The sequence below is a fragment of the Triturus cristatus genome, chromosome 3_2 (genome assembly GCF_964204655.1).
Source record: "Triturus cristatus chromosome 3_2, aTriCri1.1, whole genome shotgun sequence".
Classification (NCBI taxonomy): Eukaryota; Metazoa; Chordata; class Amphibia; order Caudata; family Salamandridae; genus Triturus; species Triturus cristatus.
Window position 1 is genome coordinate 473,741,831 of NC_140584.1, and position 16,758 is coordinate 473,758,588.

The 16,758-nt window shown below is 48.8% G+C and overlaps 1 protein-coding gene across 1 annotated transcript in view; it reads left to right on the forward strand.

The window, feature by feature from the left end:
• PSMA1 (proteasome 20S subunit alpha 1) overlaps positions 1-16,758 on the forward strand; it is a 146,729-nt gene that overhangs the window by 112,046 nt on the left and 17,925 nt on the right. Inside the window, exon 9 of the mRNA XM_085648116.1 lies at positions 11,477-11,581. Within this exon, the coding sequence (XP_085504242.1) occupies positions 11,477-11,581 (105 nt within the window). The remainder of the gene's footprint in view (positions 1-11,476; positions 11,582-16,758) is intronic.

Sequence of the window (16,758 nt, forward strand, 5' to 3'; positions counted from 1 at the left end):
AAATACCTGCGGTTTGTCTTCCAAGGAAAGCACTATCAATTCAAAGTGCTACCCTTCTGAGTCACGACTACCCCATAGGTATTCCCAAAATGCCTAGCAGTGGTGGCAGCACATCTACGCCGGCAAAACATTCCCGTATTTTCTTAATTGGACGATTGGCTTATAAAAGCCAACAGCTTCCTCATTCGCAGCCAACATACCCAGTAAACACTCGCCCTACTACATCAACTAGGGTTTACTATCAACATGTAGAAATTGCACCTACAACCATCACAAATATAACAGTATTTAGGGGCCATCCTCTATGTGCACTTGGGGTTAGCATACCCAAATACATCCAGAATACAAAACATTCAAACACTAGCCCAACAGTTTTAAACCGGGTAACAACTCGCAGACAGGACACTTGTGCGCCTTTTAGGGTTGCTGGCGTCCTGAATTCCAATATGCCTGCCAAGATATGAGATGCAAGAACGGCTCTTACTTCAATGGACCCAGTTCCCCACACCATTCTCACAGCGGACGCTTCCCTGACTGGTTGGGCGGGCTCACCTTCAAGATCTTACAGTTCAGGGTGTCTGGGACCCCAAACACCATGATCTCCATATTAATTACCTAGAGCTTTAAGCTGTTCACTCAGCTTTGAAAGCGTTCCTAACTCACCTAATAGGCAATGTTGTACAGATCAGAACAAACAACATGACAACCATGTAATATCTGCAGAAACCAGGGAGGAGACTCACTCTCTACAATTATCGCACCTAGCCTATACCAACTGGTGCTTAGCATTACATCACAGCATTCATCTCCTCGTAGAATACGTTCCAGGGATAAGCAAACAAGTTGTAGACCTCCTCAGCAGGACCCTGCAGCAAGTCCACAAATGGGTTACTCCACCCCGGAGTCCTCCTACCATACATTTCACAAGTGGGGATTTCCACAAATAGACTTGTTTACAACCCCAGAAAGCTCAAAATGCCCACATTTTCGCATCCAGGTTTACACACTCGCTATCCAAGGGCAATGCTCTTTGGATGAACTAGTGAGGGACATTTGCCTTTCGCTTTTCCACCTCTCCCACTACTTCCATTTTTAGTCAGAAAGCTCAGGCACATGTCTCTCACCCTAGTACTAATAGCTCCCACCTGGGCTCATCAATCATGGATCATTACACTACTGGAACTCTCACAAGTTCCCCACAAGAAACATTCCCTCAACCAGGACCTTCTTACACAGAACCATGGCGCAATCAGACATCCCAAGTCCAAGGAAATGAACCTTGCCATATGGCTCCTGAAGTCGTAGAATTCAGGTATCTAAACCTGCCACAGCAATGCATGGATATTCTTAAAGAAGCTTGTATGCCTACTCGAAAGTCCTATGCTGCCAAATGGAAACTATTTGCCATCTACTGCCAGGGTCAAAAAAGTAAACCCTTTAGATGCACAGGTACAAACCATTGTTTGTTATTTCCTGTATCACCAAATCTCAGGTCTGGTCTACACTTCCAATACGCTTCTACCTTGCAGCCTATCTGCAAAACAGACCTGTATCTTGTATTCAAGATACCGGTCATTAAAGTGTTCATGGAGGGACTTAAAAGAGTAATTTCCCCTACAACCACTACATTCCTACCAATTGCAATACTTCTCCTGGAAAGTAGCATTTTTAATATCGATCATGTCACTTGTCAGTGAGCTCCTAGCACTAACTTCAGAAAAACCATTTGTCCAACTCCACCCAAAGTTACTTCCCAAAGTAGTCTCGGCTTTCCATATTAACCAATCAATGAAATTACCGGTCTTCTTTCCACAACCTGATTCTGTTGGGAAGAGAGCTCTTCATACGCTAGATGTTAAGAGCTTTAATGTATTATATTGACAGAACCAAAACATTCGGAAAAACTAAGCAATTATTTGTTGTTTTCTCACCTCCCCTTACCGGACATCCAATTTTGAAATTTGGGATTTGCAGATGGCTAGTCAAATGCATTCAAACTTGTTCTGCTAAAGCTAAAAGACATTTACCTGTTTTGCAGCGTGAATCTTTCTGGATTCACTATGCTGTGCATTATTCCGCGATCTTGTGGTTGGGTCCGGATTCGTAGTCTTTTCTTTGTTTTTTTTTTTTTTTTTTTTTTTGTAGCCCAGGTGGGCGTCGACGTCCACCATTTGGTGCACCTCCCGTGACGTCGCCGTGCTTCCTGCGGAAGTCCCACCTTTGGGGCGCCATCTTCAGATTCTTTTTTCCGCCGTTGGGTCTGGATCGTCATCGGGAAGCTCCAGAAATTCACTCGGAGGAAGAAGGAAGAAAAGCGAGTTTCATCGATAGAATCAAGAGAAGACATCAGGAATAGAACAGATTTCATCAGGAGCGCGAAGAAAGAGGACCAGCGAACCTTTTTTCTTCGACAGCCTTGGAGAATGCACGCTCAGAGACCCTGAGCGAAATGGACAAGACGCCATTCAAGTTCTGCCCAAACTGCCACCACAAGTTCGCGCAGAAAGACCAGCATCCGGTCTGCAACCTCTGCCTACTGGTGGATCACCAGAGTATCGACTGCAACGCCTGCTCAGCCTTCGTGCCGAAGACACTCAGGGTGAGAGAGAGGCAGAGAAGAGCCAACGCCAACATGGATGACAAAGGGAAACCCCCGACACTCTACGAGCTGGGCCTCGACACGGACGACGAGGACAACGTCGCCGAGACAGCCGAAAACTTCACGGTCGTAGAGACCGACAAGAAAAAAGAAGACGAGCTAAGAGAATCGTCGAGCGCAAATCAAAAAACACCTCGAAAACACGAGGGTGACTCGAGAAAAACTGAGTCAAGGTCCACGAAGGGAGCCCCGGCGCCGAAAACTTCGACGCCCAAAGGGGGAACTTCGGACAAAAGGCCCAGCGGATCCTTACAAAAGGACTCCCTGGTGCAGAAAGACGCCGAAAGGCAAGGGTCGTCGAAATCATCCCATGAAACGGGCCGATCGACGCAGAAAGAACGTTCGACGTCGACGCAAGTTTCATCGAAAAGACCCGCGGTCGACGCCGAAAGCATCTCCGAAATGGAGAAAAAGAAGAGGCGGCTCGAGGCCGAAATGGAGAACATCCTTCAAAGGAAGAAGGAGTTCGACGCCAGGATGAAGGAATTCAAGATTCCAACGGTTTCATCGGCGGACGTCGTCGAGGTCGAAGACGAGTTCGACGCCGAAGGGCTGACAAGGGATCTCGAGGAAGAAGAGGAGCCCTATTATGAGGAAGAAGCCGAGGAAGAAGACCAACAGTCGTTCTTCGAATCGGCGGCATCTACCAGCAACGACGTCGAATGGCACGATCTCGACACCGAAAACCCGGAGGAGGCCGTGGACACGTACCCCTCTAGGCCTTCGCCACCCGACGACATCGGGGTGTACAATATGGTGGTGAAGAGCGCAGCAATGGCCTTCGGCGTCAAACTCGACGAGGAGAGGCCGAAAGCCGATTTTCTCGTCGAAACACTGCTCCCCATCCAGACTAGGAGTCAGTTCCTCCCCATGCTACAAAGCGTGATGAACCAGGGGAGAGAAGCCTTCAAGGAGCCTGCCACCTGCCGGTCGATCACGCCCAGGACAGAGAAGAAATATAAGCACTCCTCCCTGGACCCACCTTACATCAAGGGTAGCGTCACCGCAGACTCCATCATAGCCTCCACGGCCAGGAGAAGGGCCAACGTTCCAGCAACTTCGGGCCCACCTCCGGATAAAGAGAGCAGGAGGATCGACCTCACAGGCAGAAAGGTCGAGAGGAACGCCGCAATGCACTGGCGCATGGCGAATTCGAATGCACTCCTCAATAGACACCAATACCAACACTGGGATGAGATGGGGGAGCTAGTAAAGCACCTCCCCGAAGAATACCGCCAGAGAGCCTCTCACCTGGTGGATGAAGGCAAGAACATCGCCAACTCCTGTATAAAGACGGCGTTGGATGGGGCAGAGACTTCAGCAAGACTCATGGCCATAGGGGTCACAGAGAGGAGGCATGCATGGCTAAGAATCTCGGGATTCAAACCGGAAGTGCAGAACAACATCCTTGGCACCCCCTTCGACGGAGAGACACTGTTCGGAGCAACGGTGGACGAAAAGCTCACCCAGCTCAAGAAGGAAAACGAGACAGCGAGGTCCATGGGGGCCCTACAGCTGAGGGGAATGAGACGAGGAAATCCCTCGAGGAGACCCTACGGTAGGGGTGGAAGCCAACAGGGGACGTCGCACCAGGCGTTCCAACAAGGTCAGCAGGGCGAAGGTCACGGACAAAGTCAGCAGAAGCAAAGCTGGCAATATCAACCTCGGGGCCAGTCCTTTCGCGGGAGAGGGAACGGACGTGGCCAAAGGAGGAGAGGGGGCGATCAGCCCTCCTCGAAGTGACTCAGCACGCAAGAAGACGCCTACCCTCGTAAGGTCCCCAAGGGTGAGGCGCAAAAAAGTGTCATCAGGGGGAAGAGAAGATTCAAGAGCCTACGAGCATACGTCACCAGTAGGCGGAAGGCTGAGGTTCTACCTTCAGGAGTGGCGGCGTATAACCACAGACAAGTGGATACGGAACATTGTGCAGTACGGATACTGCGTAGACTTGGAGAAAAGACCTCCAAACAGGAAGCCGAAGGGAAGACAGAGATCGGCCCAAGAACTGGCAATACTCAGAGAAGAAACGAGGAAACTCCTACAAAAGGGAGCCATAGAGACAGTGCCGTTCAGGGAACGCAACAGAGGGGTCTACTCAAACTACTTCGTGGTTCCGAAGGTAGACGGAGACCTCAGACCCATACTGGACCTCCGTTACCTAAACAAGTTTATCAGAACGCAAAGGTTCAAAATGACTTCACTGCAGGAGGTACTGCCACAGATAAGAGAAGGGGACTTCATGGTCACCGTGGACCTCAAGGATGCCTACCTTCACATCCCAATAAACAGAAGGCACAAGGGCCTTCTAAGATTCAACATCGAACAAGAACACTACCAGTTCACAACCCTGGCCTTCGGATTAAAATCAGCGCCAAGGGTCTTTACAAAATGCCTGTCGGCGGTAGCGGCACACCTACGAAAGCAGGGAATACACGTATACCCCTACTTGGACGACTGGCTGGTCAAGGCAAACTCACGCGAGAAGTGCGAGAGGCACGCAAAACGCGTAACAGACACCCTCACAAATCTGGGATTTTCCATCCACTGGGGAAAATCATCGCTGGAACCGGAACAGGTAAAGATTTTCCTGGGGGCAAAGATCAACTCCCTCAACAGTACAGTAGTGCCCAGCGACAGGAGGACAGATGCTCTACTGAAGGAGACGCAGCTCTACCAGAAGGGGCGAGTTCTGACAGTGAGGGCGGTGAGCAAGATGATGGGGATGATGGCGTCCTGTATCCAGCTGGTGCCGAATGTACGCCTGCACATGAGACCATTCCAGGAATGGCTGCAGCAGCAATGGTCACAAGCAAACGGAAGTTGGGAGGATCTAGTGGTTGTTACGCACGCAGTGCAGGAGGAGATAACTTGGTGGAACAGAGACAACATAACAACGGGGAGAAGCCTGACACCACCAAGCCCAACAATGACCATTACCACGGACGCATCGCAGAAGGGATGGGGAGCGCACATGGACAACCTCAGAGTGAGGGGTCTATGGGCTCCAGCAGACGCGGTCCGCCACATCAACTACCTCGAGTTGAAAACGATACTGTTAGCCCTGAAGGCATTCCAGAGACACCTGTTCGGCCAGAGGGTGTTGGTACAGACAGACAACACCACGGCGATGTTCTACATCAACAAACAAGGGGGGACACAGTCGTTTCCCCTCTCATCCCTAGCTCAGGAGATTTGGAGATGGGCCATACCTCTCAAGATAGATCTACTGGCAATTCACCTACCAGGGAAGGACAATGTGGAGGCAGACTGGCTGAGCAGACAGACCTCAGCATCGCACGAGTGGGAGCTCAATGGCCAGGAAACGGAGAAAATCTTCCAGAGATGGGGGACTCCCACAATAGACCTATTTGCAACACGCCACAATGCAAAATGCCAAAGCTTCGCGTCCAGGCAACCAGATCAGCAATCCAAGGGAAATGCCCTATGGATAAGCTGGTGGAGGACATTTGCCTACGCCTTTCCACCGATACCCCTGTTGCACAGAGTGCTCGACAAGTGCAGAACCAGCAACATGACTCTGATCCTGGTGGCTCCACAGTGGGCGAGGCAGACATGGTTCTCACAGATTCAAGAAATGGCGCAAGGCAATCCGTACAGGTTCGAGAGGAGAAAAGACCTGCTCTCAATGCAAAACGGGGAGGTCCTGCACCCAGAGCCAGAGACACTCAACCTAGCAGCATGGCTCCTGAAGACCTAGAGTTCGCACACCTAAGGTTACCTCAGAGCACTATGCGAGTGCTACGGGAGGCAAGGAAACCTACTACAAGAAAGTGCTACAGCGCAAAGTGGAAGAGATTCACGGTGTGGTGCAGGAAAAAGGGCCTGCAAAACAGAATGACAAGAGACAACTGTGCTGAGGTACCTCACACACCTTCTAAAGAGTAACCTCTGCTCGAGCTCCCTAAGGGTACACCTAGCAGCGATCGTTGCCTACACCAGAGGTGAGAAGGGTGGAAGTTTCTTCACCTCGCAGGTGGTGAAGAGATTCATGGAGGGAGCCAAAAGAATGGCACCCCCGAAAAGGTTGCCGCCGCCGGCATGGAATTTAAACGTGGTTCTGACGGAGCTCATGAAGGCGCCGTTTGAACCCATTCACAAGGCCACTCTACAAATGTTGACGATGAAAACTGCCTTTCTAGTGGCCATAACCTCACTACGCAGGGTGAGCGAGCTTCAAGCACTAACGCTACAGGAGCCCTACATTCAAATTCACAAAGACAGGGTAGTCCTGAGGACGGACCCACACTTCATGCCCAAGGTAGTGTCGGCGTTCCACATGAATCAGAGTATCCAGATACCGAGTTTCTTCCAAAACCCGACTACAAACGCAGAAAAGGCCCTGCACACCCTCGATGCCAGAAGAGCGGTGATGCACTACATTGAAAGAACCAAGGAACTCAGGAAGTCGAAGCAGCTGTTTGTGTCCTTTGCTACTAGCTTCATGGGTAGACCAGTGACCAAGGGCACCATCGCTAGGTGGATTGCCCTCACTATTCAATTCTGTCACAAACAGGCTGGACAGGAGCTAACGGAGGGGCCCCAAGCTCACTCCACAAGGAAGAAGGGGGCCACAGTTGCCTTCCTGGCAAACACGCCCATCCAAGACATTTGTCTCGCAGCAACTTGGGCATCTGTGCACACGTTCACAAAGCACTACTGCGTGGACATTCAAATGAATAAGGAAGCACAGGTCGGACAGAAGGTGCTACAACACATTTTCAACGACCAGCGATCATCTTCCACCCAGCCACCACAAAAATAGGAAAACCGCTACAAAGTCTATGCACAGCATAGTGAATCCAGAAAGATTCACGCTGCAAAACGAGAAGTTTCTTACCTGTCGGTGTAGTTTTGCAGCTTGAAGATCTTTCTGGATTCACTAGCGAACCCACCCACCTCCGCCAGGAAGATGAGGCTGGAGGAAGAGGGGGTGAAATGGATAGGATCAAAGAAGTGGAAACGTACAGAAATATGGACAAAAGGATTAATCAATCGCCTAGGGTTAAAAAAAAAAAAAACAGGGAAAAAAGAACCCGAAGATGGCGCCCCAAAGGTGGGACTTCCGCAGGAAGCACGACGACGTCACGGGAGGTGCACCAAATGGTGGACGTCGACGCCCACCTGGGCTACAAAAAAAAAAAAAAAAACAAAGAAAAGACTACGAATCCGGACCCAACCACAAGATCGCGGAATAATGCACAGCATAGTGAATCCAGAAAGATCTTCAAGCTGCAAAACTACACCGACAGGTAAGAAACTTCTCGTTCTCCTTTAGGCCCACTCAACCCGTAAAATAGGGGCCTCTATGGCATTCCTGGGGACCATACCCATTGCTGAGATTTGCAAAGCAGCAAAATTGTCCAAACCACACACCTTCACAAAAACATTACTGTGTGGATGTATTAGCATGTCAACAATCCAGGTTTGACAAGCAGTGCTATGTACTCTCTTTCAAATCACTGTGAGCCCCACCGTCTTGCTACCGCTTTGGGAGAGGGACTGCTTTACAGGCTATGCTAAGCCTGTGTATCTACAGCCACACATGCTTCGAACGGATTATGTTACTTACCCTACTAGCATCTGTTCTTGGCATGTAGTGCTGTGGATTGGCATACACCCACCCTTCTCCCCGGATTCCTGCGTTGGTCAGTTTACTTTTCAAATTTACCTTCATTCACATTACTTGCATGGCCCTCAAATCACTGACACTTTAACTCCATTCTCACCCGCCTGCGGCGAAAGAATCTAATAATGGAGTCGATGCTTAGGTGCAGTATTACCAAATGGAGGAGTCAAACAGCCTTGTGACTCGAAAAACGTCTTTGAACAAAAATAATTTGCAATCATTCCAGCCCAACACTAGATGGCAGACTTGTGCTAATCATGGAATCTACAGCACTACATGCCAAGAACAGATGCTTACAGGGAAAGTAACATAATCCTTTCTTTCATTGTGGCTGAATTGCCAGAAACCTTTTTCTTGTGTGCATGTTCTTCATATGGCAAAAAGACTTTTTGTGAATGGACCGCATTTAAACTGTATTCACTGCCTTAAATCCGAGATACATCGGAATACTGTAAGATATTGAACACATTTTCCTCGAACGCCCTTCGTGAAAGGGAAGGCCCTCACATGGCTGCAGAAAAAGGCGGCCAGTGACTAGATGTCATCAGTTAAGGACTTTATTGCTGAACATTAAAAGCATGTAAAGACCATTTTAGAGGGAAAATTGGCTTGCAGTTCATCATCTGGGAAAATGTGTTCTAGAAGGCTGCCTCTTTAGGTCTTAAAATCAGATTAAAAGCTAATTAGGCCCTCTTCGGTACTCCTTATGTTCCATGCTTTACAGTGTCTGTGTTTCTCTTGGCCCATCTTTTTCAGCCACATGAAGTTAACCTCCGGGACCCGTATTATACATTGTGCCCCCAAGGCGCAACAGGCATATGCGTTCCACTAGATAACGGCCTCCTCTGTATCACTAGACCCAAAATTGAAATCTAGTTGTTTGGTGGAGCAGCATGTGACCTACTACAGTCAATTGGCCTCTCATCTTAGTGGCTCCTCCGTTCACTGCACTAAATGTTGGGCCATCTACATTACACCCTGCCAACCACACACTTCAGGTGTACCAGGAATCTGATGGCAATTGGAACACTTTGTGTCCTCACCAGCTGTGTGATGCGCTATACAAATAATAAAATACAACCTAACATTAATCATCATAGCCAGTACCCTTTGGTCCTTTCAACATTTCCAAACTCATCTGCACGTGGCGATACATTAGGTCACATCCGTATCTGGTGAAAAGCATGTGCCTTTTCCGTTCTGTTGCTACACTCCAGTGCTTCCATTAAGTTGAGAATTGAAAAAAACCTTTTGATTGTAAAATGCAAAATGTATCCTAGTTGACAAATTGTTTTTATTCATTAGATGTTGTTGTATCTAGTTGCTATAATTCCAGCCAATGCCAGACAGACCCTTGTTCATGCTTTGGTCACCTCTAGACTTGACTACTCTAATCTCCTGTATCTGGGTGCCACAGCAAAAAGCCTAAATCGCCTTCAGGTACTTCAAAATGCCACAGCCCGGCTGGTACTGAGGCTTCCTAGAAGATCACCCTCTAAAGCTGCCTTGAAGTCCCTTCACTGGCTGCCGGTCAGGGAGAGGATTATCTTCAAGGCACTCTGCATGTGTCATCGCATTATAATGAGTAGGGCGCCCTCACCCCTTTACAGTCTCATTACTCCCTATAGACCGGAGAGGTGGCTCAGATCCTCAGACACCTGACTTGTAGTTGTCCCCACAATTCGTAAAGCTCGGATGGGAGGGAGATCTTTTAGATTTCTTGCGGCCAAGAATTGGAATTTGCTCCCGATGGAGCTGCGCCTCGAACCCTCAGACTAAATTCCGACAAAAATTAAAAACTCACCTTTTCCGCTCTGCACTGATGTGACCTCCTTGCTTCTAGCTGCCTCTCTTTTTCCTTTCAGCGCAGGGACACGTCGGTGTACGTAACCATGCGCTTTATAAATTTCCATAATAATAATAATTCTTAAATATTGTTATATTATTGTATTGCAGCACTTATAAAGCGCTGAAGCACTTGCCCTCATGGATAGGAAGTTACACCTTGTGTTTGGAAGGGTATAGTTTTTGTTTTTACTTTGAGCCTATGTGGGGGAAGTATTTTCATGACGTGGGTGACGACCAGTTAGGTGCTGCTATGTTATGGAGTGCCTGGTGGTGCAATAAGTAAGAATTTGTAAGGGCTAGATGTGTGAATTATATTTGTAATAAGGGCTAACCCATAGAGGCAATTACAGATTACCTATAGGGGCACCAGGGATATGCTGAAGTATTGTACATCAGAAATAAATTAATCCAAGAAGGTCCACTAATCCATATGGTAACGTGCCAGGCAGAGATGTTGTGGAAGGAGTATTAGGATGCCAAAGGGTAACGGTGGACAAACCCAAATTGGTTTGTGGCTCAGACCCTAACCAGACTGGCACTGTGCACTAAAGACACTAAGAACTTGGTATGCTGCTACCCTAACAGGGAAGGGCAGCGCGGATAGTACAGGAGTGAATCAGCCTACCTTGTGGCACCCTAGTCTCCTCACACCTCCTTGTGTGCCAAGTACTTTCCTTAGCTCCTAGAGATTCTTCCTCTTTCTAGTTTTCGTAAGGAGACCTTCTCCTGGCCTCATAGAATTTCCTCCCACACAACTTCCACTTTCATTATCAGTAATGAATGCATTTCAAGGTAAAAAGAGACAATGTGGTTAAAGAAGGTCTGCTCCTATTGGTTTGGCAACTTGGTACAGATTTGGTAGTTCTCATTTTGTTTCTCAGTTGCCCGTTTCCATGAGTACATTTTGAAAATTTTGAAATGCATGGTACATGACTGCCAGAAAAAATTCATAGGTACAGTTTGAATATTTTAACATGCTCAATACATGCCTTTTGGAAATAAATAGAATAGATCTATTCAGGACGGTGTACATTTGCAGAGTAGTATGTGACTTCAATCTTCAGTATGGTCTTTAGCTATCATGTCGTGATCCATTTCAGCTGCAAAATATGGTCAAACTTCAATTAATGGATCAGAATTGTTAATTCTATGTACTAGAACCATATGTTGTAAAGGAAAAGCACTGCAAGTGAAACATTATTCCTTTACAAAACTTCCTGTTTGGCATACTGCTCCCATTGTAGGAAACCTTAGTCCAGCTGATATTTCCTAAACGAGAGTAACACTAATGGCCAACAATTGTCTGTTTTGTTATTTTGCAGAATGTTTCCGTTGGCATCGTTGGTAAAGAAATGGAATTTGCAATCTATGATGATGATGATGTAGCCACATTCCTGGAAGGCCTTGAAGAAAGGCCACAAAGAAAGGTAATGAATACAAAAGTGCAGCAATTTACAGTTTTGTTGGATTAGATTCTAGTTTTAAACTTTTCTTTATTTCCTTGTTGTAGGTAATTGATCTAGAGTGTTGACTGTATTGTCAGTTTCTGTTAATGGGCTCTGAGTTTTGAAAGTTTCTGAGTATATCCAGAGCCACCATTTTGCAAGGCATTTTGCAAATTGTGACTAAAAGGTTGCCTATCCATTTAAAAAAAAGCCTTCAGTTATTGATTAGTCAACTTTGCAATACTCCACTCTGCTTTCTGTTTTTTCGTCACCTTTGGCCAATAACGACCGTTGCATAAATAAAAGCTAATAAAAACACTGCCTACTTAATAAAACCTCATTTGGGCTGTGTTAGTGGCGTGAACTTGGCTTGTGATTTTTTTTTACATTTGCATTGGGTAATGTTTGAATGTTGATGCAGGGTTTTGTACTTTAAAACAAATGTCTTTTGTTTTTTATGTCTGTCTGCTTACAGTAGAAAGGGTTCTCTTCCAGGGGATACTCCTCAATAGTCATAAGCACTGAATAGTTCACCCACGTGCGGAGCCTTGAGCACATAACATATAAAATATATATGTATCTTTAAACTTTACAAAGTACACTAAAACATATATATCCTCATTCAAAAGGTCAAGGACATTATCTCCTAGATTGACAATACCCCCATCTTTCAGAGCTCCCTAGCCGAAAACCAGACCCCCCCCCCCCCTCCCTTCTCCCCGACAAGCATCTCACGACCCTCCCTATATTGGACTCCACGTCTTTGACACAACTGATGAATCGCATCAAATCGGGCTCTCCTGCAGATCCATGCCCTCCGAGGATCCTCCGAATGGCCCTTCCCGGCCTGGAAAAGTAGCTCCTCGCATTGCTGAACAATTCCTTGGAGACCGGCCACCTACCCTCCAACCTGAAGGAGGCCAGAGTCACCCCCTCCTAAAGAAACCAGGAGCAGATGCATATTTCCCAGCTCCCCTTCCTGGCGAAACTGTTAGAACAACATGTTCTCAAAACACTTTCATCCTTCCTGGAGGAACACCAACTCCTCCAGATGCGACAAGCAGGATTTAGAGCCCATCATAGCACGGAACTGGTGATGCTTTCTGTTCTTGATGACCTCAGAATGATGGCTGACAAAAATCTGAGCGCCCTGATTCTATTAGACCTATCAGCGGTGTTCGATACAGTCAACCACTCCCGGCTGCTGGATTAACGGCCCTGGGTATTCATGGGACGGCACACCAGTGGTTAGAATCCTTCCTGACGGAGCTGTCCCAGAGGATCCAGTTAGGAGAGCGGGTATCAGACAGAGGTATTCTTACATGTGGGGTCCCTCAGGGCTCGGCATTGTCCCTGCTCTTGTTCAACATCTATTTACAGCCTCTGGTGATAGCCCTAGGTCGCATGGACTGCCGTGTTTTCAACTATGCGGATGACACCCAGCTCATCCTCCGGATTGACAATTCCCCCTATGCCCAGGATGTGGCGCAAAACAACCTTAGATTCACTATAAATTGGATGACCACCAATGCATTGAAAATCGACCCTGATAAAACAGAGGTTCCTGTGATCCCTACAAAGACAACCCCTGGAGCGATCGATTTTGGCCCCAGGAGCTGGGTGCCACCCCGACACCAGCCCATGCCGTGAAAAACCTAGGCATTAAAATCGACTCCGAGCTCTCCATGGCTAACCAAGTCACCACAGTGGCCGGTACTTGTACAGGGATCATGAGACAGCTACGGAAACTTGTTCTCCTCCTCTCAACTGCCTCCCTACAAACTATCGTATCGGCCACAATTGTCTCCAGACTAGATGACGGCAATGCCTTATGTTCGAGGCATGTGGGCTGCTGAATTCATATCTGTGCATAGATCGCCGCCTAGTGTTGGGTCCGGATGTTTGCACGTTGTTGTCCTGGAAGAGTCTTCGAAGTATCCTGAGATAGGTGACTCCTCCCCTGGACCACAGTGCGCATGGGCATCCTCTCCATCCTCAGATTGTTTTTTTCCGCCATTGGGTTCGGATGTGCTTATCTTGACTTTTTTTCAGGCCAAAAGGCCTTTCGTTCGCGTCGGTACTGTTCCCGATCGGTATCGACAGTTACTTGTTAGTTTACTGACTTCAACAACAACTTTTTCGCATCGTATCCGACCATTGACCCTACATCGACGATGGAATCGAGGACACCATTCAAGCGGTGTCCTGTTTGCAATGCGAAATATCCCCATGTCGACGTCCACCCGGTGTGCAACAAATGCCTTTCACCGGATCACGACGAATCCACATGTATGGCCTGTGCCCGATTCCGATCCAAAAAGACTCTCCGGAATCGACGAGCAGCGAGACTTGAAGCGCAGCAAGCGGCACCGGCCCCGACCAACATCTTCAGCGCCGAGGACAAAGATGTGGAAGGCATGGAGAACCTACCCTCCAGCCCCGCTTCCGAACACTATTCCGGATCGGAAGACATCGAAGAACAACTCTTTCACAAGGAAGAAGCCGACACCGAGGTAGGAGACTACGATGAGGCCTTAGGGGCCGAAGAAAGTAGCTCCGGTGACGAGCAAGGCCTACCCGTACAGACGGAGGATATCCCAGTGCGTCAGTCTATGGCTCCGGTCGAGGGATCGCCTTCGGGCCTTACCCAAGACCTATCCCGCAGTTCTTCGGCCCCGCCCTCTGGCCCGGCCTCGGACATTCAGCGACAGCCATTAGTACCCAAAATGACTGGTTTCCCTTCCTCGAAACCAAAACCAAAAGTCGTATCGGTTCCACAGAAACCGAAAGTGAAACTGACACTGGTCGGATCGAAGCCCACTACACCTTCGACGCCAGCCAAACCCGTCGGCACCGACCGCACCAAACGGGACTTCGGTGCCGAACTCGCAGCAGCCGACGTCGGAGCCGACACACGGAAAAAGGCCATCAGTACCGCCAAGCCGCCTCGGCCCCCGGCACCGAAACAATCGGCTCCGGCCACGAAGGTCAAAATGGCCGCTGCGTCGCACATCGCTTCAAAAGTAGCACCGAAGGCCCAATCATCGACGTCGTCGACAGCTACTACCTCTCCTCGACTCGATGACCCCGTGGCCCCGAAGAAGTCCACGCCTGCCTCTACAGAACCGCTCGGCGCCAAAGAACCGTCAGCGTTACAGGTTCGACAAGTTGCAGCGTCCTTGCAACGCATCAAAGAAAAGGCAGCCCTCCAGGACACGTCGGGCTCCGAGCCGAAAAAAGCTCAAAAAGCTTCTCCAGCAATACCCAACATCACTTTTGGACTGCCACCATCCACGGCGCCCAAACTGTTTGAAATCAGGACACGTGTCACCCAAACTAGGATCACACCTGCCGAACGCTCTCCTACGGAGACGTCACCGTCCCACATCATCGATGCCGACACCGGCAGACTTATGCTCCACAAGCGGAGAATATCTTCCGAGCAGGCTTTGGACTCCTACCGGATCCCGCTAAAGAAAAAGCTGCCAGCGGATTCGGAACCAGTTCTTTACGAACGTCTCCATACCTCTTACCTAGATCCACAGCCCTTCTCTCCGACACCCTCCGAAACCGATGCTTTGGAGGACTACATGGGTGACGATGTCCCCTACCCCAGAGAGATGGACCCTGAAGGCCAACAGGACCCTGACCAGGCTTGGGATGACCCTGTAGACCCGGGTGCGCCTATGGATACACAGGACACGCAGCTATATGGCGCGAAAACGTCTCCCACAGAGGACACTGCCGCATTCAACGCCCTCATTGAACGTGCTGCGGCCAATCATGGTGTGCAACTCCACTCTGACACAATCGAGGACGATTTTCTAATGGATACTTTCGCATCCTCAGAAAGGAATATCAAAACTCTACCCATGCTGAAAGGTGTCCTTAAACCAGCAAAGGACATTTTCAAAGAACCCACTAGGGCAAGAGTAATAAACCCCAGGATCGACAAAAAATATAGGTCGGCGCCTGGGGACCCTACGTACATTAGAGGCCAGTTGCCTCTAGATTCCATCGTAGTCGCTAATGCTCGCAAAAGGGCGCACTCGCAGACTACTGGGGAAGCTCCTCCCCCGGACAAGGAGTCCAAGGTGCTAGAGACCTCCGGCAAACGGGTTGCAGCCCAGGCAGCTCATATATGGCGTATTGCCAATACCCAGGCGCTCCTAGCTCGCTACGATCGCGCACACTATGACACATTAGAAACCCTACTCCAACATCTCCCTGACCAATACAAAGAGGGAGCAGAGATCCTCATCAGGGAGGGACAATTCCTCACGAACGCATCCATTAAGTGTGCACTGGATGCCGCAGATACAGCTGCCAGAGCAATAAATACCAGCGTCATGTTACGACGACACGCCTGGTTACGAATCTCCGGATTCAAACCTGAGGTTCAAAATAACATCCTCAATCAGCCGGTCAACCCCGACTACTTGTTCGGACCAGAGGTTGACACCACCCTAGAAAAAATAAAAAAGGACACAGTCACTGCAAAGTCCATGGGGGCTCTCCAAACGCAGACCTTTCGGAGTGGCTCCTTTCGTCGCCCCGGAAATAGAGGAGCAGGTAGAGGACAGGGGTCACAGCAAACCTTCAACAAGGGCAACACACAAAGTACTTACGATAAAAACACCCGGGGTGGATATCGTGGCTCCAGCACAAAGGGTAGAGGACGCGGATACGGCAATACCAGGTCCTCCCCCAAGAACAAACAATGACGCCCTCTCCCTTCCTCCCGACCACATAACACCTGTCGGGGGAAGGCTACAAAGGTTCCTGTCCACGTTGAACTCCATCACCACGGACAGGTGGGTCAAAGATATTATCAAACACGGTTACTGCCTAGAATTAACCTCCACTCCACCCACAATACCACCAAAACACCGTCCTATGTCCTCAGAGCACTTAGCGCTATTACAGCAGGAAGTGCTAAGTATGCTGAAAAAAGGCGCAATAGAGGTCGTACCCGTCCACGAGCAAGGTACGGGGTGTACTCCCTGTACTTCTTAATACCAAAAAAGGACGGGTCACTCAGACCTATACTAGACCTGAGACCCTCAACCGCTACATTCTCTCAGAGCATTTCCACATGCTCACCCTACAACAAGTCCTCCCGCTGCTCAAACAGGGAGACTTCCTGGCCACGCTAGACC